Below are 20,462 nucleotides of genomic sequence, written 5' to 3'. Positions count from 1 at the left end.
GCTTTTTAATAAACCAGGGCAGAGCACCCAGATGAGGGCAGTTTGGGGAACTTTGAGAATGAACTACAGACATACCAGCAATCTTCACCTCAAAAAAATTAGGTACTTTGTATGATCAAAGCAGCCAGCAAACAACTTGATTTACTGTTAAGAGACTTTGAAATTGACACAGTACTTTTCATCTGACCCTACATATCTGATACTCTTCACACGAACTTTTGAGCGAATCCGGTTCTGATTAGAGTTATGTGTGAGTTGTGGTTTTTTGTTCTGAAGAACAGCGTCAAGAATGCTTCCAATACACTTACTTTGACTTCAGTAACACATACCAGATTAAAAGGAAGAAGTTTACTAAAAATATGCATCTTTATTCAAATACGGTTATCTCCGACCTCCAACCACCAGTTTACATTATTCAGAAACAAACATATGGAAATGTCAGCTGTTCGTTTTTTTTTTCGTTTTTTTTTTTTTTTTTTTAAAAACAGTAGACAGTCTTCGGTGTTACAGTAATTGATGCAATCAATGATAAATGTCAGATTTTCTTCAAACAGGGAGTTAGGTAATTTAGAACTACTGAATTTTGCTTGAAAGATTTAGGTATGACCATTTATTTAGTATACTCTAATACAATGAGATTCCCTTGTGACAGCAAAGTATTTGCCTCTTATCATTTACACTTCAAATACTGTTACTAGATTCACTCTCCCTTCATATTGTCAAATCGGATTGCAAGTTGTCTTCTTCTCTTAGTCCTGAAATCTTACTTGGCAAAATGAAACACGTTATCGGTGTTGAGAGAAACTTCTCGTAGGCAGCCATATCAAAAGGCTACATTGACTGACAAAAATTCTTAAAATCCAGATTTGTTGCTAGCACTTCAAGAGCAGCCAGGACAAAATTTGGTCTGGGTAACTGGGAGTTTTCCTTTGATCCAGTGAGTTGTGAAGCAATTACTGATGTTCCAGGGAGCAATGACTGTGAAATGAAGCATGAAGCAAAGTTACCACTTGTAGGATGTTACACATCAGACCTTCTGCTCCCTAATGCAAATGGTTCCCACATGGGAGACACAGAAGCTGAACCCCATATGGGATACGGCTGTAGATTCAAGTTTATCCCTAACCCCCAGCCCCATCCTTCCCTTTTTCCCAAGAAACCACACAACAGTATGGGGCGTCCAGTTTTGAAAGAGTTATAATTGGAGAAATTCACAGTAACAAGAAATACAGGCTTCCTCCAATGCATACACTGGAGCTATTCCTCATTACGCCAGACCTATGCACCTAATTCATTAGAATACAGTCATTAGCCTTTCTGTACAAAGGGTCTTGCAAAGCCTGCTTTGAGGGAGGGAGTTCATTTAGGTGTTGCACTGATGCAAGAAAGCTAGCAATTGACAAGAACAACAATGTGTATCTTCAGAACAATTTAAGAAAATATATTAAGCTTAGTGAAAAAAGTCAGGGTTGTAATAGCTTGGAGTCAAGGCACCTGTAAATATTTGCTGGTGTTAGAATTGAATAGATAAATTCCTGTGTGTTACTCTGCATTCTCTGAAAAGGTTTTCATTGACTTATCCTATTTATCCAGCAAGATGAGCTTGAGACAGTAGTTTCTCCAATTAGTACACCAAAATCTCAACCTCAGAAATGAATCTATAAAGCTATACCAGTATACTACATAGTGTAGCTATGTAAATAGGTGTGTAGGTAGTATAATTTTATTGGTATAGCACAGACACCCACTTTTTGGGCACTGCCTTTTCAGTAACAAAATGTATTGCATAGATTTATCATTTCTCCAAATTGTCAGGCACAATGCTAAAAGTGTTCTTCGTAACAGTGAATTTGGCAGCATGCATTGCACTCCTAAAGGAACAGACTGGAGAACTGCAGGAGTAGTATACTAGATTCCAGACAAATTTTGCAGGTTTTCAGACAAATTTGGGATTAAAAGTGAAACATCCAGAGACATCTGTGTATTTTATAGAACTAGAAGAAAAACAAAACTATTCTAACTCTACACGTAAACAACTTAAAGACAAAGTTACCACAGATATGTAAACAAGTCAAAACAAATTAATTTCACATTTCTAATTTGGGCTTTCTGCTTTGTTTCATTTCTGAAACAAATGTTCATCTAATTAGCAACATCAAAAAAAAACAAAACACGCGTTCAATCTTACACTTTTGGTATTAAACCAGGAATTGATACACAATACTGGTTCTACAATAGCTGCTGGACTAACAAACATGTCTGAGGCAACAGCTTGCACGGAAAGTTCTTAACATTCAATAGTTGTAGTTTAGAATACTTGCCATGTCAATATTTAAATCAAAGCATCTGTATTTGATGCATGATAGACACAAGACAGCTTTATAACAGTAAAGGCATATTTCCAAATTCAACATATCTTAAAATCAGATAGGAAATGGTATAAAGCAATGGCGTCTCTGTTGAAAAAGTTCAAAAAAAATCTCCAAACAAAATTACAGACTTGAAACTACAAAAAAGAAATCTGAAGAAACTACTTGATCATGTGTTTTTGCTCGCTGTCTAAAAACAGAACCCAAAATAAGGAGATAAGCCTTTGTTTGCTTATCTTGTATAGTTTGTTCTATACCAGATATCAACAGGCTAACTTAACAGTTAGCAGACCTGTCTTTGTGTCCATGTACTAAAGAAAAGTTAAAATCCGTATATCACACAGAGTTAGAATTTCCAAAATCATTCTTAAGCCATTAGATCCAAATAGTAAAGAAATGAGATGTTTATAACAAGTTTTCCTCCCCTCACAATAGAGAGGTGTAGTTTTGTTTTGCTTTAAATTTTTGGTTTTAGAGAGTTTTGGAGAGCTGTGTGTGTTTTGTTGTTGTTTTCTAAATCTGATATGGATACTTAGTGGCAAGTTTTCTGCACAAATCATCAATTCACAAGTTCCTATTATCAACAGCCACCAAACACGCTTATTTTAAATCCCTCCTCTGAAATTCTAACGAAAGAAGAGGAATACAGTAAACACTGTACAGTAAACACCTTCCAGTATTTATCAGAAACCTCATTGAGAACAGAGCCCTAGACAGGGTCCGCAGCCTTCCCCTACCTAGCATTTGCTCTGCTGCTCCCCAGTCCATTTTTAACTTTAATATTAACTGTTGAAATGAGAAGGTGGTTTAACAAAATTAAATAATTTACAATATTGAAGTATATCAAACACTAAGTTTTCCCTCATTTACAGAACTGTATGATTTTCTGTGCGTACATACTGCTGTTATGTAAACACAAAAGGAAGAGGTCATCAAAAGAACTTTTTGGCTGCTGCTTCTTGTTGACTCCTGAAAGAAAAACCAGAAGAGAATTCATTAAGTATGTACAGTAGAAGATTACCTAACTGGTTTAGATAGATAGTTCTTTTATTTTGGGATTAAAAGACTCCATTCCCCTTCAACAGAAGCTTAAAGAAATCAAACATACGTTGTATCACAAAAACAGTATATAATCTACTCTATTCACGAATATAAAGGAAGCATGACTGCAGTTCCAATTTTGCATTAGATGGAAACATTCTGGGTAGAAAAACTGTGGAAGAGCTTATTAATTTATTAAAATTCTCTAATTGATTTTCTCTAAAGCTTCTCAATATCTGATTTTCCTAAAGATCATGACAGAAGAGGAAACGTACAATTAAGCAGCATAAGAACTTGCTTGAAATAGGACTTTTTCACGCTGGCACAGAAAATAATTATTTTCCTTAGTGGATACAGATACCGTAGTAGATACAGACACACACACAAAAAAATAGAAGTACAATGGCATCTGAAAGAATTGAAGGTGACCAGCTCCTCATTCATCTTGGAAGTCATTTCCCAGTTGATGACATAACATGACAAATTTAAAAAACACAAAACAAACAAACAAAAAACCCACTCTCTCCACTTTGTGGAGCAGAAAACATACAATAAAAGTTGATGCTATCACAGCAGCATTTATATTATATTAATACTAGTTATCCTTCCACAGAGGTAGCAAACTGCATTTTCTCTTTGAAAAGCACTGCAGCTATTTTGGTCCTTTTATTCCAAAACGAGTCCATGTATGAGAGAAACAGGGGACAGGACCACCAAACAAGTCCATACTCTCAATAGGTTTTCCTTTCCACTGACATTTAATTTGAACATTATGACGTTACAAAGAAGAAGAGAATAGAGCAAACATCCCAATGTAAAAACAGAACAACACCAACCAAAAAAAATCCACACCCCTCCAATGCTAAGAACTCCATAAAATATCAGTATCTCCTCATCTCTCTCTTACATAGGATATGTATCACAAAAAAAGTTCACTGACAAATCTGTCAAATCGGACAATAGCTGTTAGGCACATGTAGCAAAAACTCAGATCATGTCAGATTTTGTTAAGATATTAATAAGTGTCAGTAAGTCCAGTAGGGGACCACAATGATGGTCAGGGGCTGAAGTGCATGCCTCAGGAGGAGAGGCATGGGGAACTAGGCTTGTTCATCCTAGACAAAAGAAGGTTTCAAGAGGTCTCATGGCAATTTCCAATACCCAGAAGATGTCATTGAAGAGACAGGAGCATTTAGAGATGCATGTTATGACAATGATAGATAACAATCAAGTAGAAACAGAGCAGGTTCCCACTAGATACATAGGGGAAGGGGGAGGGAAATAAACTTCATTACAGTAATTAAATATTGGAAAATGGGTCCAGAAGACTGGTGAATTTTCCATCCTTCAAGGTTTTAAAGACCTGACCAGTCTGACTAAATGACCTGCTCTGAATTCAGTGTTAACTCTGCTTCGAGCACAAGGCTGAACTGAAGACCTCAAAAGGTCTCTTCCAATCTGAACGATTGCTTGTTTTAAAGAAGATTAATATAATCATATCATCGCATTTGCATTTCTACTCAGAAGTTCTAAAATCACTTGCCCTGTTGTCGTTAAAGAAAGATATACTTACCTATACATGATATAAGCAATGAATAACACTGTTTGCACCGCTACGAATATGAGGAAGTGCACTGTAGATAAGCATGATGGAAATGGTGGCAAGTCTGGACACTTTGATTTCTCACTGGATGGCTAAGAAATAAGAAAAGTGTTATCTGAGAAGAGAAACAACATGACATCAAAAGATTGCTACGCAAGAAACAAAACAAGGTCTTTGCACCATGATCTAAAAATTGAAACATAATCAGAAAATATAGACAAAAACGACAACTACTTTGAGAAAGTTAATTTAACTCCCTGTTTTTCACTTCCCCCTTTGTTTCTCAGGTAAGCTGACTAACGATAACCTACGGACCACAGGGGAAAGAGAATAACAACCTTGTATGGGTTCATAAGCTAATTCAGCTTAATTGCTATCTAGGTAAGACTAAGGTGTTCCTGAATGTTAACACAGTCATCTTTAACATTTACGTATCTTAGGCAGAGCTTTCCTAAGTCTCCCGTTTAAACCTCTCCCTTCTATGCAGTAGCTTAAAAAGTCTCCTATGTATAGAGCTGTTAAGCAGCGGTACAAACACAAAAGCACCTACAAAACTTAATTGCTTGACCTTGTTTCCACAGGAAGCTAGACTAAAAATCATGCTCTTTGTGCAAAACTTCTCATCAAGACACAGATCATGCAGTTGGGTCAGGGCAGTGCAGTTTCAGCAAAGCAGCTTAATGAAGGATTAATTGCTCTGTAAATTGCATGCTGGCTCATCCCAGCTTTTTACCAACAGCCAAATAAAAAAGCATTACAGTCATGCTTTACACTAACAGCACATAAATTACCATATTTCGTTGTACTAAATGCTCAATGTCCCTTTTTACTACATGAAGGTGTTCTTTGATGTCATTAAAGTGCTGACTTGCTTCATAGACTCCTGCAGCAGAACCAGGATGTTGAGCTCCACTGATCAACCTCAGAGTATCAGCCATGGAATTCCTGAAGCAAGACAGACAACAAAACATCATTCAATACAAAACACTATTTATATAAACAGCATTTATGTTGCACACATTTCAGTCCATTAAAATTAGTCTGAAATACAAAGGTGCCCAAAAAGGCAGAAAATATTTTTCTGGCTTCCAAGAATACTTCTCAAGAGGTAATTCCTTAACCAAACTATTGTCTTTAATATTTGATTCTATCGACAGTTTCAATTTGTACAGTGCGCTACCTCCCAAAGTCACACAGAAAACAAGATCTGGCAAATATTCTGTTGCTAGACATCTGCTTTGCTTGACTGATCAAGTCTGAAACAAGTCTATCTAAGGCTCTTGCCAAAGCTTTAGGATAAACAGAGTATAATACAATCTTTGAAGAAAGCCAAAGCTGTTTTATAAAAATAAATAAATAAAAGCAGTCATGTAAGAAATAAAAATAAAGAAGAGGCTTTAGGGATAAGAAAAGATTTAGATACATCCTTGTTTCATGATTATCATTTATATGAGAAACTCATTTCCCATATGCATTGTCATAATACTTAATACTGTCTTCATGTGAATTCATTTTGCTGCTCTAACAAACCACATTAAATCCCTGAAAAGTTGAGGTTCCATACCCAGTTTTGTTTGAGGCGAACTAATCAGTGAGAGAAAAACACTTAGTCTCTAGTCAATATGTTTATATAGTTTTCCCTTACTGTGATGTCTCTTTTCAGTTGCAAAGAGGATTATTTTCAGCTAAAATAGTTATCATGTGAATGTTAATCTCTTCGTTATTAACAGAATAAGCAATCAAAATGTATGTCTTTGGATTCCTGTTTAATTTACTTAAAACTTTACATTTTCCTTCAGATTAGAGCTTACTTTGATGCCTTCAAGGTAAAGTCCTAACTCTTTGTACAGTGGTCAGCAATTTAACCTGCACCTTAAGAAAAAAACACTAGAATATCATTCATTAGGAAAACCGGTAAAAACAATACATAAGCGCTACACAAAATTTTATTATTGATTTTAAATTGTTTATATTCATTATGAAAACTGCTAGTTAAGCATCAAAACTTAAGTGTTTACAAAGAATCTTCATAAAGATGGTGCTCATCTTTTAGCTTTGCATCAGTTGCTCTTCATGCCATTAAAGTCCAAAACACAGAATTAAAAAAAAAAGTACCATACAAATTCAAAGGCACTACCACAAATCTAAGTAAAAACTGCAAACACAGATAAGTTATTATATTAGTTTCACAGCTGCTGTCTCATCATGGCAAAAATTATGCAGCATGTTCAACTACTTAAAGTAGCTACATGCTAAGTCAGAGCTACACACTGAATTAATCTACTCAATTATATCAAGCTGCAGATACACCACTTTAGAGGGAAAAAAAAGAGGCACTTAGTAATTGTAGCCCCCATTAAATGTTGGATTAATGACATACTCTTCTCCAAACGGAAGACTACTAGTTTTTCCTTTTAAGTATCACGCAGATAATCAACTTCACGAGACAATCGATATCCTGCATACTTCCATTAAAAAAAGATTTCTCCTCACTTCCAATAATGATCCAAGGATTCCCCTTTTCCTTCCATGTTTGTGAAAAGTCAATCCCACTTCAGCACACTGGAAGACGACCCACCTTCCAGTTTTATTTCTGTTAAATACAGATAATGTGCTGCACTCTAGGCATGCATGGATTTCTGCAAAACTCTCAGTATTTGCAATATTAAAAACAAAGCTACTGAAGTAAAGTTATCAAAAGGGTTTAACAAAAGACAGCTGCTTGCTTCTACAAGCCGCTGCAAACAAAGATAGGTGAGACATCTCTCACTCATTCTACATTTTTGTCTTTGAACCAATAGTATTTATACAGGCAACATTAATGCAAAAAAAAAACAAAAAAACAAAAAAACAAAACACAACAACTCCATCTGTCATGAATTAAATTAACATATCCTAAATAGCATTAGCATATAATCCAGAAGCTTTATATTTTTATGTTATTATTGTATAAAGTCAATTGGTTAATATTTACCTGTTCTTTGAATTAGTGTTGTAATAACTTATTTTAGAAGAAAGTTTTTCCACTGGAAATTTTTCCTAACTAACCCATGGAAACCCATGCAGTGAACAGCATGACCACTGCCTAATAAATACTGATTGTTATTCTGTTCTTCCACATCTGTCACATTGTTTATCTTGGCCCACTATTTTCAGTGCTAGAATGCAAGTGAGACTCATTTGGTACATCTCTCTCCTTGTACCAGCATCCCTACGTAACGAACAGAAATCGGCATACCCGCCTTCCCCCAGATTAATCCACTTTGTTAAAAGCAAAATAACTTCCCTAAATAGACATGGTCTGTATTAAATTTAATTTACTTTACTTTTGCATAAACAATATCATGCTGTTCGTTTCTACCGTACGAACATGCAAGATTCTTCTGTAATCAGATGATTAAGAAATCCCCAAATCTTGACAAGAAAATTACTTAAGACAGTAAGTCCTTTTCCTCTGGGATGACCAGCAATACCAACAGCGGGCTGTTCATTTCTATCTATAAATAAATCATTTCTTTAATCTAAGAAAAATATTAAGACGACGTTACACAAGCTCATACCTAGTAAGTAGTCACTGAAAGGGCAGACTGCCAATGTTAACAAGAAAATCTAATTTGCTTGTAAGGTATAAAGATTTGTCAAGAATATTAATGCTAAAGCTTTTCTGGAAGAACAAGTGCAAAAAAAAAAACCAGAAGCACTCTAATCTTCATTGTACAAAAACCTGACCTACTTAGATGAATGACAAGATCTGCCCCTGAACTAATACCAGAAGGGAAAAACACCCCCCCCCCCCCAAAAAAAACACACACAAAAAAAATTGCTTATACTCTACAATATCAAGTTGTAGAATTGATTTTTTTTAAGCCAAAAAATAGTAAAGTGTTTTAACTACTGAAAATGAAGTGGTAAACCAACTTAAAGACATTCCAGCTAACAACAGCTATTGTTAAACATCTTGGAAGCAGTATACAAACACCCCCTTGAAAGACAGGCATTTTCTCAAACCCACTTTAGCAGTATAGAACCTTAAAGATGAAGATCTTTGCTTCATTTGGTAACTTAATTAGAAAAGTACAGCATACCTCTCAATCAATGTAAAAAAAAAAAACAGAACATATTAAAAGCTAAACTATTAATCATTTGGGAACTTGCAAGGGTCCCTGCAGATACAGAAGCTTCCTGAGAAAGTTAAAAGTCCTGGCAAAAGTCCTCTGACAAAAGACAAAACAAGACAAAAATAAAATCAGGAGCCTTAACGTTTGATTCCGACAAGTCCCAAAAGATTGACACACAACTGAACTCAATCAGGCAAGCTCTGTGTCTGTCAGTCTCCTTTACTATGATTATCTTTTGCTACAAAAAGATGCATCAGTATCAGCTGATAGGCAGTTTTCACACAGCAAATAAACGTTAGACCATTAAATATTTGCAAATTAGAAAAACATTTTTTTTTGACAACTTCCCTTATCACTAAATAAAAAAAGGTATTTTCAGTCACAGTCAGGTTTCCAGCATCTCCAAGGATGGAGCCTGCAAAACCTCTCTGGGCAACCAACCTAGTAGTTGTCTCACTACCATCACAAGCAAAATTTTGTTTTCTATGTCTGAAGAGCAAACAGAACTTCCTGTATTTCAGTTTGTGCCCACTGCCTCCCGTTCTGTCACTGGCTACCCAGTGAGAAGAGTCTGGCTCTGTCTTCCTTCCCCTACCACCCACACCCCAAATCTTCCCCAGCCCCCATCACCTCCAAAATCACGTTTACACACATTGTTAAGACCTTGCTGAGCCTTTTCTCCAGTCTGTACAGTCCCAGCTCCCTCATCTTTCATTGTGTGCCCTTAATCATTTTCACGGTTGTTTACTGGACTCCCTCTAGTACATCCATGCCTCTGTCATACTGGGGGACCCAGGACTCCACGTGGTGCCACCAGTGCTGAGTAAAAGGTGAGTCATCACCTTTGACCCACTGGCAACACTGCCTAATGCAGCCCAGGATGCTGTTTGTGGTCTTTGACATAAGGGCGCATTGCTGTCCCACATTCAACCTCTTGCCTACCAGGAGCCAGGTTCTTTTCTACAAAACTGCCTTCCAGATGATCAGTCCCCTGCCTCTACTGACGGATGGAGTTACACAGCTGCAGGACTTTGCACTTGCCTTTAACTTCATGAGATTCTTGTTGGAACACTTCTCCAGCCTGTCCAGGTCTCACTGAATGCTTGCACAACCATGTGAGTATCAAACATTACTCCCAGATTTGCATCACCTGTAAAACTGCTGAAGATGCACCCAGTCTTACTGTCCGCATCATTAATAAAGACGCTTGAAGAATAATGGCCCCACTACCAATCCGAGGTGTGCACCATTAGTGACTGCCTTCCAGCTGAAGTTTGCATCACTGATGACAACCCTTTGAACCCTGGTAGTTCAGAGAGACTTTAAATTTTTAATTTATTTATTTATTTTAAGTGGTATCTGTGGATTTTTTTTTGTTGTTTGTTCTTGAGCTCTTAGAAACAGAACCACCTTTTCATATACTCCATGAATAAGAATTCGCAGTGGAAATGGAATCTGCACATTTTCTTTGCACAAAACTTCCCTTCAGAAGACTTACATGCCTTAACAGGTTTTGCTTACGCTAAAAAAAACTATTATATCTTATATATTATGTAACTCCTATTGTCCACATACTCCTGATAAAATGACAAGATACTCCAGTACATCATTATTATTATTTTTTTTAAAAGATTCACCAGCTATAATGCGAATGCATTCATGCTCATGTTGTTATCAATGCTCTAAAAATCAGAGCAAGAAATTTTCATGAGGTAGCACGTTACCAAACTAGCCATTCTACAGAAACCAACTGTTTCCAAAGGCGCTCTACTTACCTTGCTTTTGCAGCAGAACCTCATGATAAAGTGCTGCACATGAGGGGGCTTAACCACTGTATGGACACAAACTTATGTTTATTACAGAAATTGAACAATCATCACTAAGGAACACATACGGACACTTCAAGTTTACCCATATTCTCCTACTGAAATAATAAATTTGGCTTAAAAGGTGGAAACTAATAAAATTCAAAACACAGCCTTAATATTTAGAAAAGAAAGCATTTACCTCATTTCATTCACTTGTCGAATGACCTCTTCTTGAGTTTTCACAACGGTATCAATCTCTTGCTGGGAAACCTGGTGTCAGGGGCAGGAAAGGATGAGAAAAACAAATCAACATATCTTGGAAAAAGTAATTGATTGCCCTTTCGAAATTAGGCTGAGATATCAATTGCAGTTTACTTTTTGAGTTACCTGTACTTGTTGACCTGGAACACCAGCTCCTCTTTTAGTAATCTCATCTGTGACTGCAGAGACGTATCTTCTCTGCTCATCCAGAATCATGTCCAATTGTCTATTTAGCTGCTTGATTTCAAGATGAATTCTATTCTGCCCTTCAAAGATTTGCCTCAGTTCACGGTCATTTACAGTTTCAAAAGGATCATCCGCTGGTTAAAAAAAAAGCACAGGTAATTGTTAACACATATGCATTCATCATAAGTTGCACTGCATCATTTTTCTTGCACCCTTAAAGTTTCCACACTAACATACTTTTCCAGTAATTTAATATATTTCTTCCAGTAATTGGATATATTTCTAAATTCTATATATGTTTCTGTTCATTTGTTTTGTTCTCGATACAGGCATGAATCAGAATAGTTCAGTTGGAAGGGACCTTCAAAGATCACAAAGAACAACTGCCTGACCACTTCAGGGCTAACCAAAAGTTAAAGTATATTAGTGAGGACTCTTGAACACTGACAGGCTTGGGGCATCAGCCACCTCACTGGGAAGCCTGTTCCAATGTTTGACAACCCTTACAGTGAAGAAATTTTTCTGAATATCCAATCTGAACAGCTTTCTGCCATTCCCATGCATCCCGCCCTCAGCTCCCAGGCAACACAGTCCAGCACATCCCTCTCCATTTCCTCTCCTCAGGAAGTCACAGAGAGGAGTAAAGAGATCTCGTATTACAGAAACCAATTCACAAACACAAGACCAAAGATTCTTAAATATGGTACAGGGATACAAAAATCAGTAGGAGCTTTGTAAGATCGGCATGCCACAGTATCAGGCCCTAGTTTTGAACATCCTGGAAAGCAAGTATTTTCCTTGAAAACTCAAAAACTGCTCAAATAACTTGCCTGGCTGTCCTTGAACATCAGGATGCTCCTTTTGAAATTCTTCTTTCTTTTTATCCAATTCTTGTTGAAAGTGTTCAAACTCTTCTTGATACTTTTCTTTATCTTTTTGAGGAATTTCTGCATCTGGTGTGGGCTTTAAAACATTATCAAAGGTAAGGGGGAGAGAAAAGATTTTCTATCACTCCTGTAATCACACACTGTCCAGCAAATGCTGTCTAGACTTCAGATTTGATGGCATGACAACTTGTGAAGCACATTAATATATTAACATAGAAGCAAGAAACCAGACATTCACATGGAAACTCATGGCTTTTTCCCGAAAAAGCGTACTTTCTGTAATTATAAAGAAGTCAAGTTTTACAAGAATAGATGAGGATTAACAGTATAGAAGTGTTCTACAGGAATGGAAAGTTGAAAGCGAAAGCAAATTTGTCCACTTTCCAAACAAAGTGTACTTTTGTTTGTTTTCTTTGCATGTTTTGTTTTAATATCAGGATTATCGTTGATTCAGTGTTACTTCAAGAGTTTTGGTCTTAAATGTAACTAAAAAACTACTGAAACATTATAGTATTAATCTTATTTTTCCAAAACAGATGACAGCACAGCTCCATGCCAAAATTCAGAAACAGGGATGCTAATTATGACTGCAGAAAAAAATGCCAAGATCTGGTGCTATACATAAAACATAAATTAGCATATTTTACTAGTTATGCATAAAGACGCTTACTACTTCCTTCCCAGGCTCAGTCAACTGGAAAGTCAGAAAAGACAGGACATCGTGGTCATCTGGATTAAACAAACAAAAAAACAACAATATTAAAGAGTACTGTTACATATTATAAAATATCCTGCAACTTTTCAGGTCAACCTTCCAACTTGTAAAGGATCTCCAGCTAAGAGTATCCTCCCAAAGCCCTCCCACCAAGTTTATGCAGTAGCAAATGAGACTGATCAACATCTTTGTCAGGACAAACTAAAGGTATTTCTGTTCTAGGCGTGAAAAAGATCTACGCATTTCAGTGATTTGGGAACAGGAGAAGATTAGTTCAAACAGGAAGAGATTAGATCAAAAATTAATATAATGGATCAACACCAGCCGTAAAAGAAAAAAAGTCTCTTGCAAGCCTCCACACTGTCTGCTACAATTTAACATTTTCTACCTGCAAGTCCCCCTGTTGCTGCAGATATTCCAAAATATCCTTGTGATGGCAACACCATATCTTCCACTTTAGCACAAAATTCAAAGTCTTCTTTATCCGGAGTAAATCCATTGTTAATTAATACCTAGAAAAACAAACACCTATAGTTTTAACCACAAAAATCTATTTGAGAAATTACTCAGCACGATCCAGTTAATTGCTTTGTTAATTCATACTAATGGACACAAATACAACTTATCAGGCAACTTCATAGTTTTTTGGCTTCTGAAAGCAGCTATTTCATTTCTGAAGAAGGTTCTACTAGGGAAATGCATAAGCTTACTTTTATTTTTTTAAAGAAGAAAGGCCTGATTCAAAGTTCAACATGAGCAGAATTCCATATTTTCTATTCATCGCTTAAGAGGACATACTATACAGACGTAAGAGATATAAAAACTTATTTATCTGTTATAAGAAACAGCAAAACAAATTAACACATGGAAAAATTCATCAAGATCTAATAATACTAACTCCTGTTGAAGAAATCCCTGACTCAGTGATCCTTAAAGGCCAATCTATCAAGTATACATCCCAATAAGATTCTGGGCAACGCATATTTTTGGTAAAGTCTAGTACAGTCATCCTTACTGCTCTTCAATTGATCCTAAGCTTAGAGATTCTCTCTTCCTCCACCAAAGCATTCCGAGAACTGCTAAGGTTAGCCACACCACTTGGGTGAGGAGCTTCTAGATAAGGCATTAGGGACTGGGCACATTCAAAAAGAGAGCATCCTCAGAGTCTGCAATTTAATTTTCATTAAAGACTAACACATAGCTTTTAGCATTACAACAGAGTACAAAGTCCACTCTTTCAGGTGCCCTCATGTTTACTTTTAGAGAAACTTTTACTAAAAAACGATAGCTGCATGTTGTAACTGGCTAATGCCTATGAACAGTATCTTTTCAGTAGAAATCAGAAGCCAAGAAAGAAATACTTCATAGCTGTCCCAACCCAGCACCACATTAGCATTTTTCTCCCCGTATCTAGGAGGCATTCACAATCATCCAAATAGTATTTAAGAAGTCTTTAACACCCCCTTACACCAGTGTGTTTCTATCTTCTTTAACATTCAAAGCCCTACTGCTTCTTGGAGGTGGGAATTCTCAAGCAACAAATTTAAGTGTGCTGTCAAAGAGCTGTCTTTTCTTAATCATATTTTAAGAATCCCCTACAATCAACTGGAAGCTCTCTGATCAGCTTGAGAAATATGTTCAAGTTCAGGGACTGCTCAACTGCGTGAAAGCTGAAGAACATATGCTGGCTTTGGGACACATTTACAGGCCGGTCATCAGCAACACAGCGGGGTCGGAGCACATATGAATACAGCAGCATGACTGAACCCCATGTAACGTGAGAAAAATCAGCAATACCTGCTAAGTCAGCTCAGAAAGCTACAGATGTGCTGAAAGAACTTGTCTAGTATTTGCATGTACTGCACCTCATTCCAGCTTCCAAGCTACTGAGCTCAACATTTTCAATAATATTGAAATTAGCATAAGAGGCCTTTGTAGCAACTATTTCAAACCCCCCAATCTCACACTTGAAAAGCTGAGAAACATGAGTTAATTAGATCATTTCAGAGTACTTACAGTCAGTGTTTTTTGGTAGTATGTAATTTTTGCTCGAACAGGATAGGGTTTATTACGGAAATCCCTCTGACATGAGGCCAATGCTTGAGTGGAACCATCACTATGCAAGAAGACAACTTGCATAAAACTATATCTTATGATTTATCAGCTAAGACAAAAAAGCATCATTGTATCACTAAGAAGCATCACGCTATTTTTTCAAAATGTAAAAGCCGTTGCAAAAGATGTCTCTCAGTTGTATTGAGTATTGAGCTTTTCTGAAGCCTGGGCTCAACAGTACTAGCTGCTTTACACGGGACACTATAGATAGAAACAGCAATGGGGAAGTCTGCTTTTAAGACATATTCCCACACCCGTAAACTAACTATAGGCTGGACCACACCAGGTAAACTAAATGCCTCTCTTCCCAGAACTACCTCCCCCCTTCCCCCTCCGCCCCCCAAAAAAGTAACTGTGCTGTTGACAATAGACCATCAGAAATCAAAATTAAACCAATTAATTTACTAAGAGGCAATTAGTTTTCAGCTAATCACTCTTGCCATCTATAAGCTGTGTACGGAACACACCCATAAGCAATGACAAGGTAAAAAGTCTGTACTTCCACTTGTCTGAGTTCACCCACACCTAAGGCCACATAACACTTAAATATCCATCAGTTGCCCATTTCTGTGCTGTTAAAACAGTGTTTTAACAAATAGAAAAACGTAGATGTAAAGGAATACATAAAAAGAAGAGTTCCATATAAAATAAGCCTTTAAAAGTTTCTCAGAGAGTTTCATGCATCATTCAAAACCAAACATTTGTCATTAAGTCAACATTGAAAATAAACTTACTTCTGATGGTCATACAGAAGTTTTCCATTGTTGCCTACAACAATCACTCCAGGATTGTTTTTCTAGAAAAACAAATAGCAAACAAATGGGATAGTTTAATTCAAAGAGAACTATGTGACATCACTGATGGCCTTCCTGTGATAAAGCACATAGGCTACAAAAACACTACAAGTGTCGTTATTCTTATGTCATCTTGAAGTACAGAAAGCAAGATGACTGAAGTAGCGTGTCATACTGCATACTTTGCAAGAGACAGATATGTTCTTTGTATAGCTAGGGGTGGGGAAAAAAATAAGTTCTTGGCTATGCTACTGATTAGCATAATTTGATAAATGCAGTAATATAAATTTATCTATGGATTTTATATGTAGCAGATATACAGATCTTAGAACTCCTAGATGACTTACTACATCTGACTTTGTCTACGTAGCTCAGAAAAACATTCAAACAGGCTGTATGTTGACATCTTGCTGACTTTATCAGTCACTAAAAAAAACAACTCAGGAGCTATCTGTCACTGGCTAAACATAGTCTGTCAAACATATCCCCAGTTATTTAAACTGCTAGAAAATGAGAACAAGCTGAAATAGTAAGAGCAGAACAAATTTACAGTGCTCTTCTAGATGCCTACAGGAGTTTAGAAAGTTAACTCTAGTTTTTATAGGAGCACAAATTTTCAGAGATAATCTCTACTTTCCCTTCAACATTACCATTCATCATTTCCCACAGGAATTTACTGTCCAATTGGACAGATTCCCAGCTCTTAAGAGAACAAAATGTGGATTTCAAGAATCCAAGAAATGACATCGTTCTCTATTCACAGTGACAGGGAGCAAGTGGTCCTTTTTCTTTAATACTTTAAGAGACCACTACAACTAAAGTATGTGATTGCTTTCCCCCATTACTTATATTGGGACAACAGAACTATGCATGGTGTAGAGAAATACACCATAGGTTCTACTTCTCAGCAATGGATTTTGATTAGACGAATTGCTTCAGTATCAGCATTACACCTGCTCAGTACCACTGAAATACTTAAACAGCATCTTCTTAACAGTCTTTTTTAGCGTAACAACAGTATTACTGTAATATTTCAAACATATTTGCATATATTCTGCAGAAAGCGTGTAAAACCAGTTCTATTTCATAGCATTAATGAATGCAACCCAAGCCTAGTATCCTTTAGAGCATAGCAGACAGATACTAACATAGTATCTTTTCCAACCTAAATGATTCTATGATTCTATTTAGTGTGGTTCTTACTATTTCAGCTGTTCAGAGCTATGAAACTGCTTTTTGCCTTTTTGAAAAGCTCTTTTCACCATGTCTACAGAGAAATAAAAATTCAACTCTAGGATAGCCTACAGCCTTAGAAAGAAGTGAAAAAAAAGGCTTTGCAATTTTAAAAATCAACATCATAACTAGGGCACTTTGAGTCTGAAGTACTAGGTGAAGTCTACTTCTGGATGCTAACATATTAGGCTGATGCTCAGCTACACCCCAGGCACGTTCCAGCAAACATACTAAAAACAGTACCAGGAAGATTTTCTCCATACTGGGACTGAAGAAAGTAACAGGCTATCATTGAAAAAGTCTTACAGACTCTAGTATTTAAGACACGTCAGACCAGCGCAGGCATGACACAGACTTTCGTTTTGACTATAAGTGACACATCATCACTTTCTAAAAAAAGATTTCACATCACAGTGATTAAACTTGTCACGATTTTAATCCCAATACTATCAAAGTCCTGGCAAACAGAACCGTCCACGTGCAAATTTTGACAGGTGGTCTCTTCAGCCAGCTAAACTATGCAAAAGTCCATAACCCGGCCAGGAGTCAGAAGAGGAAGAAAAAAGATTTAAAAATTCTTAGCAAGTTGAACAACACTCCAATTCTTCTCTTTCAAGATCCCAATTATAAACATCACCTTCAGCCTATCAGCTTTTAAGTTTGCTGTATATTGAAATCCATCTGCAGGGAAAAAAAAAAACAAACACTAAACCTTTACACCTACAAATAAGTAGCTAGAACAGTAGAAAAAAGCCAAAGCAGTACCAGAAAAGCAAAGCAGACCAACTGCATATTGTTAGAGTTTCCGAGGACCTTCAAGGCATTCTGGACTGGAAAACTGAAAACTCAAAAAACTCAAAAGCAGGTACCTATAGCAAAGTGACTGAATTTTAGATGAAAGTAGGAAAAAAAAAAAAACAGCAGCTATCATCGTTGCCACAGACGCTACCAAGCTGCTCAAGGCAGATTTGTTCCACAAAAAAGAGCATCTCTGAGAAGAGACACACAAATCTGCTTCCACAGTAGCATATTCTGCACAACATGGCTCTTCCAAAGCATAACTCTTCAGCTTTACCAACACTGCGAACTGTGCATGGACATTCCAAATTTCAGCTTATACATATGTGCAATGTATTTTCCCTCCAAACCTAACAGATGAGCTAATATTCAGTAGATTCATTATGTGTTACACTCCAACTTTAAAGCTTGGACTCCCTAACCACCCCCCCCCCCCCAAAAAAAAAAAAAACACTTGAAAAAGTGTGTGGAAAAGGTCAAGCTGAAATTATATTAAGGAAAACGTGACTATATTAAATCAGCCCTTTAAGTGAAAGGGGGGGGGGAAATAGGAAAATGGCATTCTATTTTTTCCCCACAAAGCTATATGTACCAAACAGGCAGGAAATTAATTTTATCTCTCTGCTAGAAGAGTTTACTTCCAACTAACCTTTCCGTCATTGTCAAAGGAATCAAAGAAAATTCCAACACCGTTCCACTTATCAGCTGCCCCAAAAACAGGACCTTCCATGCCTTGCTCTTCCGTAAACCAGATTGCCTATTGCAGAAGGAAATTAAGAGCTGTAAGCCAAGAGCCACTTTCTAAAGTATATCTATTTTTTAAACTTAGATCAAATTTTTAATACCAGTCCATCAGCTCCAATGCGGCCTCTTCCTGTTACTCGAAAGGTCACTTCGACTTCCCAATATTCGAATATTGACTTGTTTTTTGTCCATACTGATCCTCGTTGGCTTTTCAAAGACGTTGTTATTCGAATCTGATCTGCACTTGGTATCGCATCTAGAAAAGAAAGGAACCAACATTAAATGTAAATGAAAGTACTGTGAATGTGTAACCAGCCATTTAACAAGTCCTCTAAATTCACAAAATTGTCCAGTCACTTTAGCGTTAGTTTTCAAAACAGTTTTTTAATGGAGTACTCAATCACTTGAGAGTTAAAACAAAACAAACAAAAAAAAACCACCATCCTTACTGCTAAGAAGTTAATTACTGCTCTTTTACAGAGTACTTGTTCACCTTCCATTTGGTAGTGCGATGTACAGCTTGAATAGAACGTGGGTCTGGTCGTTAAAGTACTAATTAAATTAAAAAAAAAAAAGTCAGGTTTTGTTTCCTGCCTTAAGCACTGTAGGATTTCTTCCAAAAAACACTGTTTTCCCTCCTGCTTTTTACAAACAGATATTCTAGTCTTCCACTTAGCGGTTTAAAAGAAAAAGAGGCACAAGTTGAGGGAGAAAGAAGGGAGGAGTGAGGAGTCATTCACACTTATGAAATAACATCTAATTGGCTTTAAAAAGCAAGCAAGAACGTAACGTGTAGACAGGTCCCTTCCTGTCACTTGTAACTTAACATTAACATCAAATAGCCTTCAGAGCTAAAACGTAACACCCTCGAGCTAACCAAAACGAGCTAAATTAAAATCTGGCAGAAAGCAAACAGCAGAAGTTACCGCTACGGCCGAACCTACCGGCCAGGAAGGCACAAAGCACCCGTGCGTTTCACAGCGGGAGGGGGGCGTTGGGAGGGAGAAGAACTCGCCGGCGACCAGGGGCCGCTGCCCTCCGGAGCCTCGCCTCCCGCCGCTCCGGAGCCCGGCGGAGCCGAGCCGCGCGGCCCTCGCACCGCGGCCGGCCGGGGGCTGGCGGCTGGCTGCCCGCAGGGACACGTCGGCACCTCCGGACCGGTCTCAGGCAGCTCCGGAGCGGCCGCCGGCGCTTCCCCGCTACCGTCGAGGCTCCTCGGCGCCTTGGCCAGGGCCGCGCGAGCCGGGCTCCTGCCCCCGGACCGGCCGCCGCGGGACCCGCCAACACCGGTTACGAGCCCGCAACCTGCCCGGCCGCGGCCGGCCGGCTCCGGCCACCTGCGCCGGGGCTCCCGGCTCCCGGCCCCAGCCCGCGGCGGCTCCCTCCCTCCCGCCCGCCCGCTCCGCTCCGCTCCCCGGGCACCGTCGCCGGCCGGCCGCAGCCCCCTGCGCGGCTTCCCCCCGCCCGGCACTTACTGCCCGTATGCGCCCAGAACGGCACCGTGCCGTCCGCCTGCACCAGGTGCGGCCCCTTGAAGCTGTACTTGTACTCGAACCGCCGGTGCGGAGGCGCCGCCGCCGCCGGGCCCCCCTCCGCCGCCGCCCGCCCGAGGGCGAGCAGGGCACCGGCCACGAGAGCCGCCGCCAGGCCGCCCCTCCGCGCGCGCGCCGCCATCTTGGGCCGTGCTGCGGACCGCCGGGCACAGCCAACAGGGCGCCGCCCGATTGGCCGAGCGCAGGGCCGGGCCCGGCGGGGCGGGGCGGGGCGGGGCCTCGCCCTACAGCCATCGG

The 20,462-nt window shown here is 38.6% G+C and overlaps 1 protein-coding gene across 2 annotated transcripts; it reads right to left on the bottom strand.

Annotated features, from left to right (window-relative positions):
• Positions 1-352: 352 nt before the first annotated feature.
• On the bottom strand, positions 353-20,361 carry LMAN1 (lectin, mannose binding 1). Of its 2 annotated transcripts, none has more exons than XM_040539985.1 (14): positions 20,148-20,361; positions 18,774-18,928; positions 18,578-18,685; positions 15,838-15,899; positions 15,005-15,104; positions 13,377-13,500; positions 12,944-13,002; positions 12,217-12,349; positions 11,327-11,520; positions 11,139-11,209; positions 5,805-5,958; positions 4,984-5,105; positions 3,266-3,338; positions 353-978 (listed from the first exon to the last, which is right to left on the bottom strand). In XM_040539985.1, exons 1-13 carry the CDS (start codon positions 20,344-20,346, stop codon positions 3,302-3,304), a joined length of 1,518 nt encoding a protein of 505 aa, XP_040395919.1. In that variant the 5' UTR covers positions 20,347-20,361; the 3' UTR covers positions 353-978; positions 3,266-3,301. The 2 variants fall into 2 exon arrangements, with proteins under 2 accessions (XP_040395919.1, XP_040395917.1); XM_040539983.1 differs by having other exon boundaries at positions 3,270-3,338.
• Positions 20,362-20,462: the final 101 nt, after the last annotated feature.

The sequence above is a fragment of the Cygnus olor genome, chromosome Z (genome assembly GCF_009769625.2).
Source record: "Cygnus olor isolate bCygOlo1 chromosome Z, bCygOlo1.pri.v2, whole genome shotgun sequence".
Taxonomy (NCBI): domain Eukaryota; kingdom Metazoa; phylum Chordata; class Aves; order Anseriformes; family Anatidae; genus Cygnus; species Cygnus olor.
Note: the sequence above shows the minus strand (reverse complement) of the source record. Positions and strands in the feature narration are given on the sequence as shown.

What these genes read in the sequence shown, in the direction of transcription:
- LMAN1 (XM_040539985.1), bottom strand. Translation starts at nt 20,346, where the DNA reads ATGGCGGCGCGCGCGCGGAGGGGCGGCCTGGCGGCGGCTCTCGTGGCC. An exon ending in GCATTGGAGCTGATGGACTG is followed by an intron (nt 18,686 to 18,773) that starts GTATTAAAAATT and finishes CTTCTGCAATAG; the next exon opens with GCAATCTGGTTTACGGAAGA. An exon ending in ATTGCTTATATCATGTATAG is followed by an intron (nt 3,339 to 4,983) that starts GTAAGTATATCT and finishes TTTTTCTTTCAG; the next exon opens with GAGTCAACAAGAAGCAGCAG.